This window comes from Squalius cephalus (assembly GCF_949319135.1).
Source record: "Squalius cephalus genome assembly, chromosome: 8".
NCBI lineage: Eukaryota > Metazoa > Chordata > Actinopteri > Cypriniformes > Leuciscidae > Squalius > Squalius cephalus.
In genome coordinates this window covers 38122799-38138893 of record NC_137129.1, presented here as the reverse complement: position 1 = coordinate 38138893, position 16095 = coordinate 38122799, and the positions used below count along the sequence as shown (strand labels likewise).

The 16095-nt window shown below is 37.3% G+C and overlaps 1 protein-coding gene and 1 long non-coding RNA gene across 2 annotated transcripts; one reads left to right on the top strand and one right to left on the bottom strand.

The window, feature by feature from the left end:
• The first annotated feature begins 1496 nt into the window (after window positions 1–1496).
• LOC307163594 lies at window positions 1497–2459 on the top strand. The gene is made up of 3 exons (XR_013822105.1): window positions 1497–1580; window positions 2224–2298; window positions 2401–2459. It is a non-coding gene; the product is annotated as an uncharacterized lncRNA (long non-coding RNA).
• Window positions 2460–8457: 5998 nt separating this feature from the next.
• zc3h12ab (zinc finger CCCH-type containing 12Ab) lies at window positions 8458–15719 on the bottom strand. The gene is made up of 6 exons (XM_079879670.1): window positions 15562–15719; window positions 14218–14773; window positions 12560–12699; window positions 10870–11104; window positions 10666–10766; window positions 8458–10387 (listed from the first exon to the last, which is right to left on the bottom strand). The coding sequence occupies exons 2-6, from the start codon at window positions 14736–14738 to the stop codon at window positions 9477–9479; spliced, it is 1908 nt and encodes a 635-aa protein (XP_079735796.1). The 5' UTR covers window positions 14739–14773; window positions 15562–15719; the 3' UTR covers window positions 8458–9476.
• Window positions 15720–16095: the final 376 nt, after the last annotated feature.

Below are 16095 nucleotides of genomic sequence, written 5' to 3'. Positions count from 1 at the left end.
TTAAAAATTAATATATTAAAAATATGACCTTTGAGTCCTTTCTATATTTTAGTCTTGCATCACACAGAAAGAAGCAGTCGTCTCCAACAATCTCCAGTAGAGGCCGCCATTCTCTCACAATGACTGCTGTGATCAGTGTTATTGTTTTGTATTATTACTGTTATTCCCCGTTGTGCCTGCAGGTGGCACTGCCACTTGTAATTGTTAGTTGTTGAGTAAGTAGAGAATGTTAACTTATTTTAAAGTGCACCTATTATGCAAAATTCACTTTTACATGGTGTTTGAACATAAATGTGTGTTGGCAGTGTGTGCACACAACCACCCTATAATGATGAAAATCCACACAGTGCTTTTTTTAAAATCCCCATAAATCATAAGCACTGTCTCAGAACGAGCCGTTCTCAGATTCGGGGCAATGTGATGTAGAATTGCACAGGCCCCACCCACGACTGTTGATTGACACTGCAGTTTGAGCATAGACCCGTCCTGAGTGAGCTGGACACAGGCCGCCATTGCTCCGACGCCAGAGCAGCTGTAGACAAGAATGTCTCCTAAGCGATTGAGGTGTGTTGTTGTTGGATGTAATAATGAACATAGCAGTCTTCATTTACTCCCGTTGTTACTCGAGGATGGATCAGTACTGTTTGTGATCCAGCTTACGGTCTTCAGAGCGACAGGCCTGACGTTACTGATCACGGCAGAAATGAAAGTGAGAGCGCGCTCTTTATGACAGCTCATCGAATAGTTTTACGGATATAAGGTTTACCAGTTTATTTAGCACCCACTGAAAAGGTGTGTATATATTTGTTTACTGTTGGTTGGTTGTAACGAGTGTTTTGTGTACTTCGCTGTGTATGTTGATGACAATGAAAGGGAGAGAGAGAGAGTTTATGGATAAGACTTTAATGCGCACTAAGTTTATTAGCTCTTACAGTGATTTTCTTAATTAAAACTAACGCTTCATCTTTTGTGTGATGTACAATAAACTTCACTGAACTCATCAGTATAGTTTGGTCATCATTCGGATGGGGTTTGCTACAGCAGGCTTGTATTAATACACTCTTAGAAGGAATGTGTAGAAAAATTACACAAATTATGTGTAACACTCTAATTTACACATTTTGTGTCAATATTAACTAAAACTGTGTATAAAAAAATAATCCATTTTACACATATCCATGTGTAGTTTAAAGTTTACACAACTTGGGTATTTACTCAAAGCATTTAACACAATATGAGTAGACTGATGTGCGTGCTTACACACTTTAATGTGTTAATTTTTATAACGCGACAGTTATTTAAATTAGCTAGTCGAACTGAACCAACCAATAAGGTGACTTTTGAGTGAACATAATCCAGTTCCAGTCAGTTGCAGTTCAGTAACGTTAACGTTAGTAGATAAAAGTCTGTTAACGACAGCAACTATTTTGTTTTTACTATATTGTTGAAAATAAAACATGTACCTTATCACTTCGTTATCGACTACCCCTCGCGTCAAAACTGTTCGTGAAAACCACCTCTTTTACCAGGGAGGAGATGATTCGCGCCGAATCACGCCGGTGATGCTCAAGGTTCTTGAGGTAAGTTAAGCTCGCTGTACTTTTAATTTTTTTTTTTCACTCATGTTCATTTACAAAAACAATATTTCCTGCTACTGTTATTTTAATACTGGCTTAAAAGCTAGGTTACGACGAGATTTTGCGGGCAAAAAACTCGACTATTGTCAATAGTGTAACGTTAAAGTTAGCTGAAGCACGACTAACTAAAACCAAGCAGCTTTATGTTGATCAATGCTGCGAATTTGCGTGGAAACCCCGATTCAAAATCGGCATAATTTTTTTCCACTTTCACTCGAAATTCCAGATACTGAAGAGACCTTTATTAATGGATTTTACACGCAAAATTTCGCCAAGCAATGGTAGCAAACGTGACCGCACCTAGATTGTAACTTACAGTGCTAGTGCTACTCGATTTACAATACACAAAATGTTATCTGTAAGGGTGTTTTAAAAATCGTCTACTCTTTATTAATTTGATTAACGTTACGTATAAAATGTAATCGTAGTAGTGGATTTGAAAGTTTGCTGAAATGATTAGCAATATGTCATAAGTGCTCTTGAGTGATGTGCAGGCTAGGTAACTGTTAGCATACAATAACGTTACATGTGCTAACTTTATATAAAATAAGTGACCTTTGCATTATGTCTAATATTTATTACACAGCAAATGAACCAATCAGAAGATGGACCATTTTCCACCGACCACCGTGTTCAGTCTCACCAGATTTAATTTATTCAGGTAAGCATTGCAGTAAAACTCACTAAATCATTAATTCATATCAAATCAAGCATTCTAAACAACTTAAGTTTTTATTTTTGCATTCTTTTGATCTATTATTAGGCCAAGGAGTCCGACCTGACCAGGAAGGTGCCTAATAAGCATAGCCTATCAGCGCACAGGTAGGTTAACTACTGAGGGAAAGAAAAAGATCATCACATGGGGATTTCTTGCATCATGTATCTTACTGTGTATTTGTCTCAAACAGCTTCCCCTTCACTGCAAACAAGTTGAAATTGGCTAGCCTAAATCCCTGATTGCAGTTAAGCCTACGAATCTCAGCATTTTTGGAGAGAATTAAGGAAATGTAAGTATTAAAATTTAATCTGGCATAATTTAGTTTACAGTTCAACTGAAATGTTTGAATGTGCTGACAAAAGGGTGTTACTTACAAATATATATATTCTGAATTATAGTATGATGGAGATTAAAAACAATTTGATGCTTGTGTAATTTTCTCCTCTCTCTCTCTCTCCCTATTATATTTTTATATAGTGTTGGAACTGCGATCTTCTCTGAAGAAGAACTGAGCACATTTGTGTTGGTGGACACGTTTGCATCCAGGAAACAGGGGACTGATGCATATGTCACACTTTTCTGGAAACACTTCAGGAGTTTCAAAGTCGCGATCTGATTGGTTGAATTCTACAGGATGTTCGGGAGATGTGAGTGTCGTGTTCTTTATCGGTTCGCCTGGAAACAAATGCCGTGACACCAAAACCCCTCGTGGAAGAAGAATGCTATTGTGTTTACAACTGTGACAATGAGCGCTTACCAGGATCAACTAAACACTGGATTTTCAAAAGTATTTGAAGTTCGCGGCTCCATTGTTTAACGTTCTTGAATGAATAATTTATTAGATGCAGCCAGTCTGTTATTGTAGGGACATCAACATCATATATTATCACGCCCCTAAACATGACGCAGAACAAAACGAACTGTGATTGGTTGCGTTACATGTCAGTCAAACGTCCTCTTGGGTGGTCCAGACATTGATAATAATAATGAGAACTGTTTCTTGAGCATCAAATCATCATATAAGAGTGATTTCTGAAGGATCATGTGACACTGAAAACTTGGAGTAATGATGATGAAAATTCAGCTTTGATCACATGAATAAAATATTTTTTAAATATATTCAAATAGAAAACAGCTGTTTTACATTGTAATAATATTTCACAATATTTACTGTTTTTACTGTACTTTTGTATCAAATAAAATATTTGGTGAGCATAAGAGATTTCTTTCAAAAACATTAAAATGCTTAATATTTTCTAAACTTGGCCACCAATGTACATCAAGCCAAAAATGTTTTGGAAATAAGTGAAATTATTTTGAAGGTGGGGAAGTGTGTCATGTTACCTAATGAGATTGAGAAAATAACTGTTTTATCCTATGTTGGACATTTCCTTTTTGACTGCTTTAAATTGTATTGTTCTATTCTGGATTGAATTTAATTGTTGATATGTCAGTCATAATAAATAAGATAATCAACCACAGACTTTATTTTGTCAAATGCTTATTTTGTTTAGGATTTAGGATTTTAGATACCTTTCTTAACACAGTGTGTGTAGCCAAGGATAGCACATAATGTGGTCTTTTACACATATTTTACACATGTTTACACATCTTTTACACATCTTTATGTTAACCTTTCTGACACATTTAGTGTGTTAAACTCATTAACACAGTGAATGAGTTGAAATTAACACAAATCTAGTAGTCCTGGAGCTCACCCACAGATGTGTTAAAATTTAACACAGGTTGTGTCATTTTTGACACATTCTTTCTAAGAGTGTAGTGGATAAAAGCAGATGACAAATTAGTTATAACCGTAATTAAACTAAACAATACCTGTTTTATCTCCATACAGCAAATAATCTCTGCCTCTGTGGGCATTATTGTCCGACTCCTGGTCGAAATAAACAGCGTTACTGAGAGTTTCTGTTTTGATATTATCAGATGAGATTGTCCTGGCTCTGAGCGCGAGCTCGTGAGGCTCCACCCTTTGGGTGACAGCAGCAGCTCATTAGCATTTAAAGGGGGGGTACAATGGTGTTTCAAGTATTCAGAGTTGTTTACACTGTTAAAGAGATGGATTCTCATTCTAAACATGGGCAAAGTTTAAAAAAAATATTTTGGACGAATAACGGAGAATTTCTGTGCCAAAAATCTTACTTCCGGGTTGGTACAAGTTTCGGCTGGGTTTTTTTAGATCGTGGATCTAATGACGTAGATCAGAGTGGAACTCCTTATATGAGCATTTCTCCCGGAAAAGCTCGCCCGCGCGCACGTCGACCAGAGGAGAGCGAGACCGCGCACATCAACGCGCTTCAACAGGAAATCATCGGCAGCGCTGCATAGGATTTGTTCAAGAATGTCTCCAAAAAAGTGTGTATTTGGATGTGAGGGAAAGCTTACCGTGTTCAGCTTTCCAAAGAACCCAGTGTTACAAGAACAGTGGATGCAGTTTGTTTTTCCGGGGCAGCAACGGAGTGTAGGAAGTGCGGTTATGTGTTCTGGTCATTTCAGTGACGAATGTTTTATTAACAAGGCCCAGGTCGACGCTGGATTTGCAAATCGTTTGCTATTAAAACGTGGAGCGGTCCCAGTGATAAAAGACCCCATTCATGTAAGTACAACTGGATCAGATTTCTGTCTTTTGCTGGAAATCAAGCACTACTGCTTGACTCTATAGCTCCGCCTCCAGGACCTCGGCTTTTTCCGGAGAGAATCGGAAAGCTGTATTTTTCTTTTATAAATATAATAAAACTAAACACTTTTTGGAGATATTAAGGATGAACTACTACTCTATAGGTACTCAAGATTAACATGAGATTAGGTGAAACTGTGCATGTTATGTACCCTTTAAAGGGATACACACTAAAATGGTGCGTTTTTCTGAGCCCCAAAAAATGACAATTTAAACATGCTGTAAAAAATGATCTGTTGGGTATTTTGAGCTAAAACTTCACATACACACTCTGGGGACATCAGAGACTTATTTTACATCTTGTGAAAAGGGGCATAATAGGTGCCATTTAACATGGTTTACACCCAAATGTTTTCTACATGTTGATATTGAGAGACATAACAGTTATGTCAGATGTGCTGCGATCACACCTGGACTGGTGATTGTCTGGGTTTCTTGTTTCATGTTTTTAATACATAATTTTATATTTTTTCTTTTTAATAACAAGTAGTTATTTGTAGTTTAGTACACACGGAGTTGAGCAAATTCAATCTAATTTGTTTTATGAATATCCAGCAAGTTGTTAAATTGACAAATGGTTAGTCCACTTTTGCCTTTCATTTATTTTTATTTTTTTAACATTTACATATCCACCAGAATCCTCCATTCTGAACGCTGGATTTGTCAATATTATATATAGGCCTTCTTTTTTGGTCCCTGTAAGATTTCACTAATATTTGTCACTCCTAGGAAGTTTTTGTTCTGTAGTTTATTCTTAGACTTTCATATTTTGAATGTTTTATCCTGTAAAGTTGTATACACTATAGGATTTGTTAATTCAGGTCAATCCTTCATAGCCGCTAATGTTTAGCTATAATGATTCACAAATCTGAGCTTCTGACATAATCTTTCACATCTCTGTGTGCCTGAGAATGGCTGAATGACTTTTTATTGTAGCTATGGCAGTATCTACTAGTTTATTTGCTATTTGACAGCAAACTTTAATGACAGTCATGTACAAGATAAAATCTAGATGCCAGAAAAATGCCAGCATTGTTTTCTGTGGAGATGTGATTCAGTCATCAGTTTGTTTGGTGAGCTTATTGAGTTGCATCCATATGCGGAAAATAAAGTCATGACTCATGAGTCGATATTTGAGTCACATCAGACCATCCTGAAGGCCAGTGAGAGCACATACACATCTAATGATTGTGATGACGTGCAGATAGTGAATATGTCCTGGTTTGATACTGATAACTGAAGATGCAGTCTTTCCAGCTGTGTGACAGTGACAATGTAGCCTACTGTGCATGAGTGTTTACCGAGATTTTACAGAAGAAGAAAAAATGTTAGATTTTTTTAGACAATTGCAAAATTCCAACGACAGAGATAAGAGATGAGAAACCATGTTTAAAAAATTCTCTACACCACAGCATTTCTGATTACTGAAAATCACTGTGATTAGGATCAATATTATCTGCAGGGGAAACTTCGGTACATCCCCTTCATAGTGAGCTCAGGAAGATAAGCATGCTGTGCTAGAACAATAATGTCTAAGACTGTAAATGTAGGTGTTGTTACTGGCTCTTAGACCTTAGACTGATATTTACTGTTTGATATTTGACCATTTTACATGAGTTTTCACTTGCAGGATATGTAGAGTCACAAAAACGGAGTAAATGAAAGCAATTAGCCTAATATGCATTTACATAGATAGAACACTTAATACTTAATATTACAAAACAGTATAGACTAGCTAAAGTGTGGGACATTTTATAAGGTAGCAGACAGTTCGGTTCAATACCACTGTGATTTTTTAAAAATCATATTTGAGAGTTCTGTCTGTCAGCGCATGAGCCTAATAGTAAACAAACAAAAAAAATTTGAAGATGGATTTAGTTTTGGGGAAGTCCAATGACCATGTGCACTAGAGACATGGTCTCTCTCATGACGTCTCTGTCTGAACCACTGAAACTCTAGAAAAATGATGGATCATTACTCCAGTGCATGACGGCTGTCACTCCTGAAAGAAGCACATCACATGATAATCATCATAAAGTATTCTAAAATGAAGTCTGGAAAATGACTCACATATGCTGTTTTCCCTCTCATAAAAGCTTTAGTTCCTCTGAAATCCTCTTTCACCTCCCCCAAAAGGCCACTTCCTCTGATAAAATGTATCTATTAAGGACATCTACAGCTCTTCTCGTATGTGCTCTTTTCTGACGCCTATGCTGCTGTGTGGTGTGGTTTGTATTTTTCCAATTATAATAGAAAATGATTCTTCAACAAACCCCATTAAAAAGACATCCTTCTTTAGCCTAACATGTTTGTTTTTCTAATAGGCAGTTTTCCCCTTCATCTGATATACCACTTATACATGACCTTTACAGTGTTATTTTATTTATATATTTAACTTTATATTTCTATATTAGTGCAAGGTCTAACACATATGGAAAAAAGTAATAACATAGATATTTTAAAAGACTGTTTGTCTCTTTATTTCATGTCACAGGTTTCATCAGGATTTCAGCTTTCAGAAGTCAAAGTTCAGAGGAATAAGAAGCTTTTCAATGTGCATGAAGGTGATTTTCTCATATTGAAGATAGTTCTTAATTTATCATTAAATATTTTTCACTTATTTAATTTTACAACATTTAATCTTTGTCTGAAAGATTTGTACCAAAAATTTGACAATAGAATAATATTTGTTTTAGTCTGATCAGTGAGGCTTGATCACCATCTTTCATGAGAATGTTTCTGGATTACAACCATCTCTTGATTCGTGAAATGTAGTAAAATAAACAAGTCAAGTTGTCCTTTATGATTAAGGAATAGTCAGTAATATTACTAATGTTAAGAAATTCCACCAGCTTTTCTGTGAAAAGGAACATTTCCTCTTTAAATATAAACTCTCATGCATGCAAGTGAAAAGTTTTGGCAAACTCAAGAGCATTAGATCTTCTTGTCAAATACAAAGTTCTTTGATGAAACTCTAGATGGCGCAGGCTGAGGTCCTTAACTCAATTAAAAGCCATTCTTCCTTACTCTATTCCACCAAGACCAAACATATCAACATTGTAATGTCCATTACCATGCTAAACACTCCAAGAGTCATCATGACAGAAACAACATTATTCTCTACTAGGCATCTAGGCAATTACTAAGCTATTATCATTGAGGTAAAATGGTTAGCATGTGGTTTCTTTGCTTAGGTGGTGTGAAACTATGTCCTGTCTGTGTTATATATATATAGCATTTTCATTTAGGTGGTTTCTTAGAAGGGAACAGTGATTTAAGTGAATGCATCCTTCACAGATGATGTCATCGCCTGCAGCGCAAATGCTTCTAAAGGTCAGGTCTGATGAAGCTGGTTATAAAGTATGTTTGTTCACACAATTACACAGAGGAACAACACGTAAGACATTCACTTGTACAGACAAGACTTTTAATAAAAGTCAAAGACTGATATGTGTACATAAATATGGCACTTATCATAATATGAGATACAGCATAAAAAGCAAAGACATACTTAAATGAGCAAAGAGCACATTAAGATCTGATATGCCACTAAATGAAACAATGGCAAAAAATTGCCTACTCAATATTGCAGACTCCCTTTTTAAAATCTAAACAGCTTCAATACAAACAAACAGAGGCACCAAAAGTTCCATGAGAGTCTTATTTGTGCATGTTTCATGCTTTTGGCATTTACCTTTGAGAACTTTACACTGCGGATGATTGCATGCTTTATGACATTTTATAAGTTAGCACTTATTAAAATGGGAAAATACACCAAAGGGTGCGAACTCTTCTACCTTTCTGGTAGTTCTGCTTAACAAGCGTCAGTTACGGCACATGGTGCCAACACGTTCAACCTATACGGTACTGCGGTCCATGCAGAACCACAAATAATAACACTTCAAACTCAAAAAAATGTTTACCAAAAAAATCAACAACTCATGCCATCATTAAATAATGACAAGGCTGATACTGAGAACCACAGCAAAAGGGTAAAAACCCTTTAAATACAACTAATAGTGTATTCACCATAGTTATATGTCAAATGACAATATTAAAAATACAACAGAAATAAATCTTGGCTTGAATTGAGTCCATTTCATGACAAAGATTAAATATCTATTAAAGTATCATTGTACTTTTAAGCTGTGCAGACATTAAAATGAAAATTTCATTTCAAAACATCCGCAACGGCATGACAATTTTTTGATAGTCAATTAATTTTCTGTCTTTGCTGAAAGCGAAACGCTGCATGACTTGACAAAAACAAGTGAGAAAATGGTGAAAAAAACAAGTGAGATTTCACTGTGGGTGGAGGTACACTGCATTACATGACAGACTGGACGAAAACACTTGTTGTGGTTGAGATCTTGGTGTAGCACACTCGGTGCCTGAATCTTTGTCTTATCTGGTCTTTCAACAAAAATCATAAAGCCCCATCCTGAGACTGAAGGGTCAAAATTTCTGCTGCCAGTCTTTGTGGGTCCAGGAGAAATGGGAACATGTCCATGGCCCTGTCCACCAAACGTGCATTGAAAATTGCGAGTAATTTCTTCCTCACCTGCTCCCGTTCGGACCACTGAGGACTGTGATTGGAAGGGGACCAGTGTCCATGTCCTCTCTCTGGCTGCATGGCATTATGGGATGCCGGAGGATAGCCACTATAATGGTCGGACCAGTAGCCCTGGTGGGGAGGAGGCCCTCTGCTGTGTGGAAATGAATACTGGGACATGTTGGCGGGAGGGTAAATTGGACCTCCGCCGTAGGAGTGATAGCGGGGTTGACCGTAACCCGGGTTTGGTGAGCTCCTGTGGTGCTGACCGGCTCCACCAGCGCTCAGGGATTGGTAGGAACAGCAACTGCAGGGTTGGCTATTGGCCGGAACGTAGTGATGCCGCCCATTGCTGGATGGTTTGGACTTCCTTTGGTCGCAATAGCGATCACAATGGGGAGCTTCATGAGAATGACATTCGTAAGAACCCAAGCCAGAATCCATACACTCTTGAGTTCCGTTGGGAAAAGAATCCAGGCTTGTTGGCGAATGCCGACGTTCTTTTTTCGAAGGAAACTTCCTTTGCGTTAGCTGGGGGGCTCCTTTAATGACAAGGACATTTTCACTGGCGTAACTCTTCTTGAGAGATCCGCACACGTCGAGGGACAGTTTCTGTTCCATAACTTCATCCAGAGACGGACTCTGACTGGAAAGCGGCTGAGGTTTGTGCGGTGTGGATGAATTTTTGGCTTTCTCCCGGAGCTCGTCGGCCAGGGCGCGCTGGGATTGCTTGGTTCGCTCCGGATGATGGAACTTACACTTGATTCCGTAAGTGCACTTCTTTCCTGCATTGAAAATGGGAGAGTTTAATTCTTGTTCACAAATAATCAAATCAAATAAATGCAGCCTTGGTGAGCATAACTTCAAATACATGACTTTTGAACAGCAGTGTATATTGTTTATCAATTTCTTGGATCTGGATTATCCCTTTCTATCTGGGCTATAGCAAATACAAATGCCACACCCTGATAATTACACCAACATGTCACCACAAGGCCACGTGAACACACTAGTGATTGTACAGTGTCAATCATTCAAGTCAGAAGAGAAAAGAAATTCTCACCATAAGGACAGGGCTGTTTCTTAGGTATACGTGGAGTCTTTCTCAGAAAGTTGTCGAGGGTGGGTCCATGTCTTCCCAAAGGGTCATCTGGAGGCATAAACCTACAAAAAAAAAAAAAGTGGATTTACTCAAATTGGAATTAATTAGCAGCAGGGCTTTTATCAAACAGCTATGCTGCAATGACCAAAATGCAACAGCACTTACTTGTCATTGACGAACGAGTACATCAGAAGCCTCTCCTCTATAAAACGCTTCCACTCAGGACGTTCTCCTTGCAGATCTCGGTAAGTGTCATTGGATACAATGATGCCGTCGGATTCATACGCCAGCTTCACGATAAAACGGTCATCATAGCAAACCACCCGTTTTCCGGCCACCCTTCTGGATGGCGTGAACACCAAGAGCTTCCTCCGTTCTAATTCCCGCAGAATGTGCTGATCTGAAGAACAATATTCATGAAATTTGATATGAGTGTTGACGCGTTTTGCAATTGTGTCACAATTAGGGCCGTCATTTTGATGCTTTAACTTAGTACAATTATTTAAAAAATTGACCAATAATAAAATTAACATATTTAGTCATGCACCCTGACCTGTATATAAATTTTGTAATAAGAAATTGGAGCATTTTAAAGTAACATCTAAATCATGTTTGCACTTTCTAAATTTTTTACTTAAAAATCCAGCTCTTATGGTGCAAAATGGTGAAGAAAAAAACTGTAAGACATATATGCATTGGCTAGATGCATATGTCTCATGCATATATATATATATATATATACAGAGCAGGTATTTGAAAAATAGCAATGTTTTTTATCGTAAACCTCGGACACATTAAAAAACTTGATTGTAAAATGAATTTCTGTGAAATGTAAGCCAGTGATAGGTTTACAGTATGTGCATGATATGGAAATAAAATAAACAATATACTGACTTCTAAAATCACTTTTTGCAATATAAACTAAAATAATGTCCTCAGCAAATATTAATATTTGATTGACATGAGATTAACAGCATATAATGTTATTAGTTTGACATATTGCTATTTACATAAGAGGTTAACACCATATCATTAAATTAGTTTGACATAATGTTATTGATTTACAGCCAATTTTGGAACGCACTGTCTGTTCTGTTAATACTAAACAAGTCTTGTTGGTATTCAATTATACTTTTGGACCAGCTAGAACAAACACCCCAAGGGAGAAAGATTCTTGGAATCTTAAATTGCTTGTGATTTCCATTGGGCACGTGCCCATTTACACAACGACAGTTTATTTCAAAGGAAGCAGGAATTCAAACACATTTATGCCATGTTTGCATAGTGAAATGGCAACAGTTGAGACAAATCAACACGGTTATATTACTACATGGTATTATTACCACAACCACAAAGTTGCATTATTTCCCTCTAGCTAGGTCAAACATCTTGAGGGATTGGCAAACATGCAGATCAAACAGGCTGGTACACTGGTAGAAAAGCAGCAGTCGCGTTATTACACTGCTCTTCTGCGGCCTTCTTTGCTTTACGAGGAAGTAACGAAAGTTTTAAAAACCCAAGGTACTTGCCAATATATCCGATGACATACTTCATTCAGTCAACTACACAAATGAAATTATTTTAGGGGTTTCCCATACTTCCAGTTCTATTATTTGACACCTGAGTTTGATTGGGTTTAAAACCAGAAACAAAAAAAAACAGAACTGCATTTCCAGTGCTCCATGTAAACTTTAGTTGAAAAATCAATCATACATAATATGCTATCTATTGGCATCATCTGTTGCCTCTTTGTTTAGCCATTTGGTTGCTATGAGGAAACAGACACTGCTGATGGGAATGTCCTTTTGGACAGCAGGAATTGCTCCTGACACTAGGTGCATTCCCTTTTCCTCACCTGTAATGGGTACATCAGGTCGCGGCTGTTCTTTCCTCCAGGAAGGCACAAACACTGTGATGTCAACGTGACCCCGCTCCAGGAAAAAGTTCACTGCCAGCTGAATTCCCAGACAGGAGAAAACTTCCTTGTTCCCGTGGCTAAGAAACAGTTTTTAGAAATTAGGTTAGAATTTGCATAATAACATTTTATTGCACGTTGCACAGACATTAATTCATTTGGCAGGCACTTTCATCCAAAGCTACTTACAAACAAGGAATATCAAAAGCATTTTATCATATCAAACTTTTCAAAGTTAAAGTTATTTTAGAGCAAATCAACTACACAAGCGACAGACATTATGAGATCTGCTGAAGAAAGCAGTAAGATATCAGTTCATTTTCTTTCCTTACCAGTTGAGCTAAGGGGAATGTTAAAGTTCATTAAAATAAATGTTGTTATACTTCCTTCTAGACAGTGGTAGGTGATCCAAACTGTAAATCAACAGAAGTGGGTGTGTGAAAAGTGGAAACTGTCTGTTTCAACCAGGTAATTAAAAGTGTCTGATTTATAGAACAAAAATAGCCCAAAGGTGGGCAGAGCTATCCAATCAGACGACGTGTTGCAATGCTGTTGGGCCTGTTCGTTTTCACAGCGTACTTTTCACAGACATTCTCCTTCAGGATAGAAAGAAGGAAGGGAGGGGACTGGAAACGCCACTGATTTGCATATAAGATTATTTGCATACTGGAGTGATGACAGCTCCAGGAGCCTGCAGGGGTAAATCTGGGCTCTACTTGCAACTGCAGGTGAAATACAAAGGGAAGGGAGGAGGGTGTAAAATGCTTTAATAGATCACAAGAAAACTGTGAATTCGCTTTGGAAACATATGATCTAACTTCTCCAAATAACTTCCTAATTTTCTGGTCTGACATTTGGAATGAATTACTCATTACGACAAATCCCACGCAAAGAATTTGTTGAGAAAAATACTATGATTTGGAGTGTCCAAATACCATTCATTCTGTCCAATAAGGATTATCTGTTTTCCACTACATGATTGCCAAAAGCATATACGTGCTCAAATAAGCGTTCAGTCATGACTCATTAAGTAGCACAAATACACCTCTGTATTCACAAAAACAGAAGGAAATGGACACATTTTTAGGAATGTGTGTGAGGAAACACTGGGTTTTATTAAACTGTGACTTTACTGCATGATTGTAAAAAACAATACTACAGTGCAAAGGATAAAAATGTCTCAGTGTCGTTCCCTTAATTTGTAAACACTATTCATCTATTTTACAGTAAACAATAATGATGTAATGAACATTCCTTGAATTTTTTATCGTAATAATTATAATTAAGACAAAAAGTGTGGCACTATTAAAACGTTAGCCCAACAGGGCAACTTTTTGATAAACCATTTTTGATATTCCGTTTGGTGATGCTATAAATGGCAAAAAAATTGCACACAAAAAATGTAGCCTTAAATAGAACAATATGTACTAGTTCTATGAAAACTGTTATCTAGTGATTTTTTTTACCTGTTAAACATTTGATACAAAGGAAAAGGTCGTCAAAATTAATACTGCCTTTAAATTTACTGTAAATAGTAACAGCAAAGGGATGGAAGATGTAGTGTCATTAAAAGCATGCCGTGTGTACAGTAAACTCACCTCATGGCTACATTAGACCCATCAATGACTATAGGTCTGAGTGCGTCCTCATCCTCTGCCAGCTGTTCCGGAGCACTTGACACTGCCGGAGCACTTTGATTTTGGGTCTTACTGGAGCCATCCCCACGTGGGACCAGCACCGGGGAGGCTGTAGACTCCTCCCTCTCTTCAGATTCCCCAGCAGCTTGTATCAGCTCCCCCAGAATCCTGTTGGTGTCTGCGCTGAGGCCGAGTTTCAGGAAAGCGGCGCGGACCTGCGTTTGGGAAAACCCCAGCTTGAGGAACAGGTCGAGCTGGGTCTGAAAGTCAGACCCCAGTTCTGAGGATTCATCTGGAGTCGGGCTGGGCTGAGCCGGGTCCATTCTAATGTCACAGAAAACGGGAGGGCTGTACAGAGACGTAGGCGCTGTTACCCATGCGTTGGTGGCGTTTGCGTCAAATTTGTGTGATCCTATGCTGGATGACCAAAGGGAATCCAAATACAATTGTAACGTGGGGATGGTGCCGATTTCAGCACTCATCTCTTCATCTGGAAAAACGTCCTCGTCAGTCTCGCCTGTTTACAGAAAGCGCAATGTTAGAGATCAGATCATCATTCAGATATTTATTTATAACCTCAGATGACAACATTTCTAATCATCTGAAACTAAGGTATCATCTACACATCACATGGCAATACTATGTGACAATCAGACTGATATTTCAAACATTTATGAATCTAATAAGGAATCTTAAACCAATTAAAAATGACTATAATAGCTACAAAATAAAATAAAGACAAACATTTAATTCCCTTTTTTAACTAAACAATATTTTATTAAAATGAGTTAGTTCTATAAATTATTAGAGTATATTTATATAAAATGTATAAATATTTATTAAATCAATAACATCTAGAAGCAAATAAGCTATAAAAATCAATGTATCTAAACTGTTACTGTACCTTTTGAACAGGAAATGTCATCTTCAGACGTGAAACTTTAGGTTTCACAGCCATTTTAAAAAATAGTGGGTTTTTAAACTCATCTAGTCTTATATATTTTCACTACAACACCGACATCACATTATTTCATAGTTTTAATTCTCTTTATTTGCAGCGCGTTCCCGCATTCCAGCACACGGACGCGCTCTATCCCCCTTCATCACTTTGTTTACAAAAGTTTTAAAGTTTATTTCTACATACTACTTGACAAAATAAGTAACGTTAGCCATTAAACAGTTCGCTATCAGAAATGTCAATGACAACTATTAGGAACGTCAGTTTACCGCATCTATCGTTTAGTAAACTTAAATGTAGAGATACATAAGTTGAAACAGTTACAAGCAAAGCAAAGTCATACGAACCTTTACTTTATCTGTTCTCTGTGTTTTGAGCTGCTGTCTTGAGGTAATTAAGTTAATACGTTCATAAGTTTCGCTCCTGATGAACCCAAAGCAGTAAAATGCTGAAGAGAGTTTCGACACACCTTTATGTTAGAAAACGCAAAACCAGGAAGTAAGTCACGTGTTGACGTCACGGAGGCCTTTGGATTTTACCAGACGGTTCTCTTTTTCTGTCTAATAGTGAATATTCTGAATAATAGTGTTTACTGGTATATTTTTTATCCAGTCCATATTAAATCTATAAATTTTACCCTTGAAATGATATCTTATAAACAGATTTATTTGTGATATTGATATATTTTGTACATTTTGTGGTTTATATGCAGGAACATTCTTTCATTTATTTTTAGAGTTGTCCTCAGTCGGCTTGTTTTTGGTTAGATTTCTGTTCATTTATTAAGGGCCCTATCATGCCCAGATGTCAACTGTGTTTTGGAAAAGTTTTATTCATATTTTCTTTTCCCACTCATGACAAATCTTATCATAAGGAATATC

Coding starts and splice junctions, on each gene's coding strand:
- zc3h12ab (XM_079879670.1), bottom strand. CDS start 14,738: ATGAGTGCTGAAATCGGCACCATCCCCACGTTACAATTGTATTTGGAT. Junction 11,105..12,559: donor ACCTGATGTACCCATTACAG/GTGAGGAAAAGG, acceptor ATTGTTCTTCAG/ATCAGCACATTCTGCGGGAA. Junction 10,388..10,665: donor GAAACAGCCCTGTCCTTATG/GTGAGAATTTCT, acceptor TTTTCAATGCAG/GAAAGAAGTGCACTTACGGA.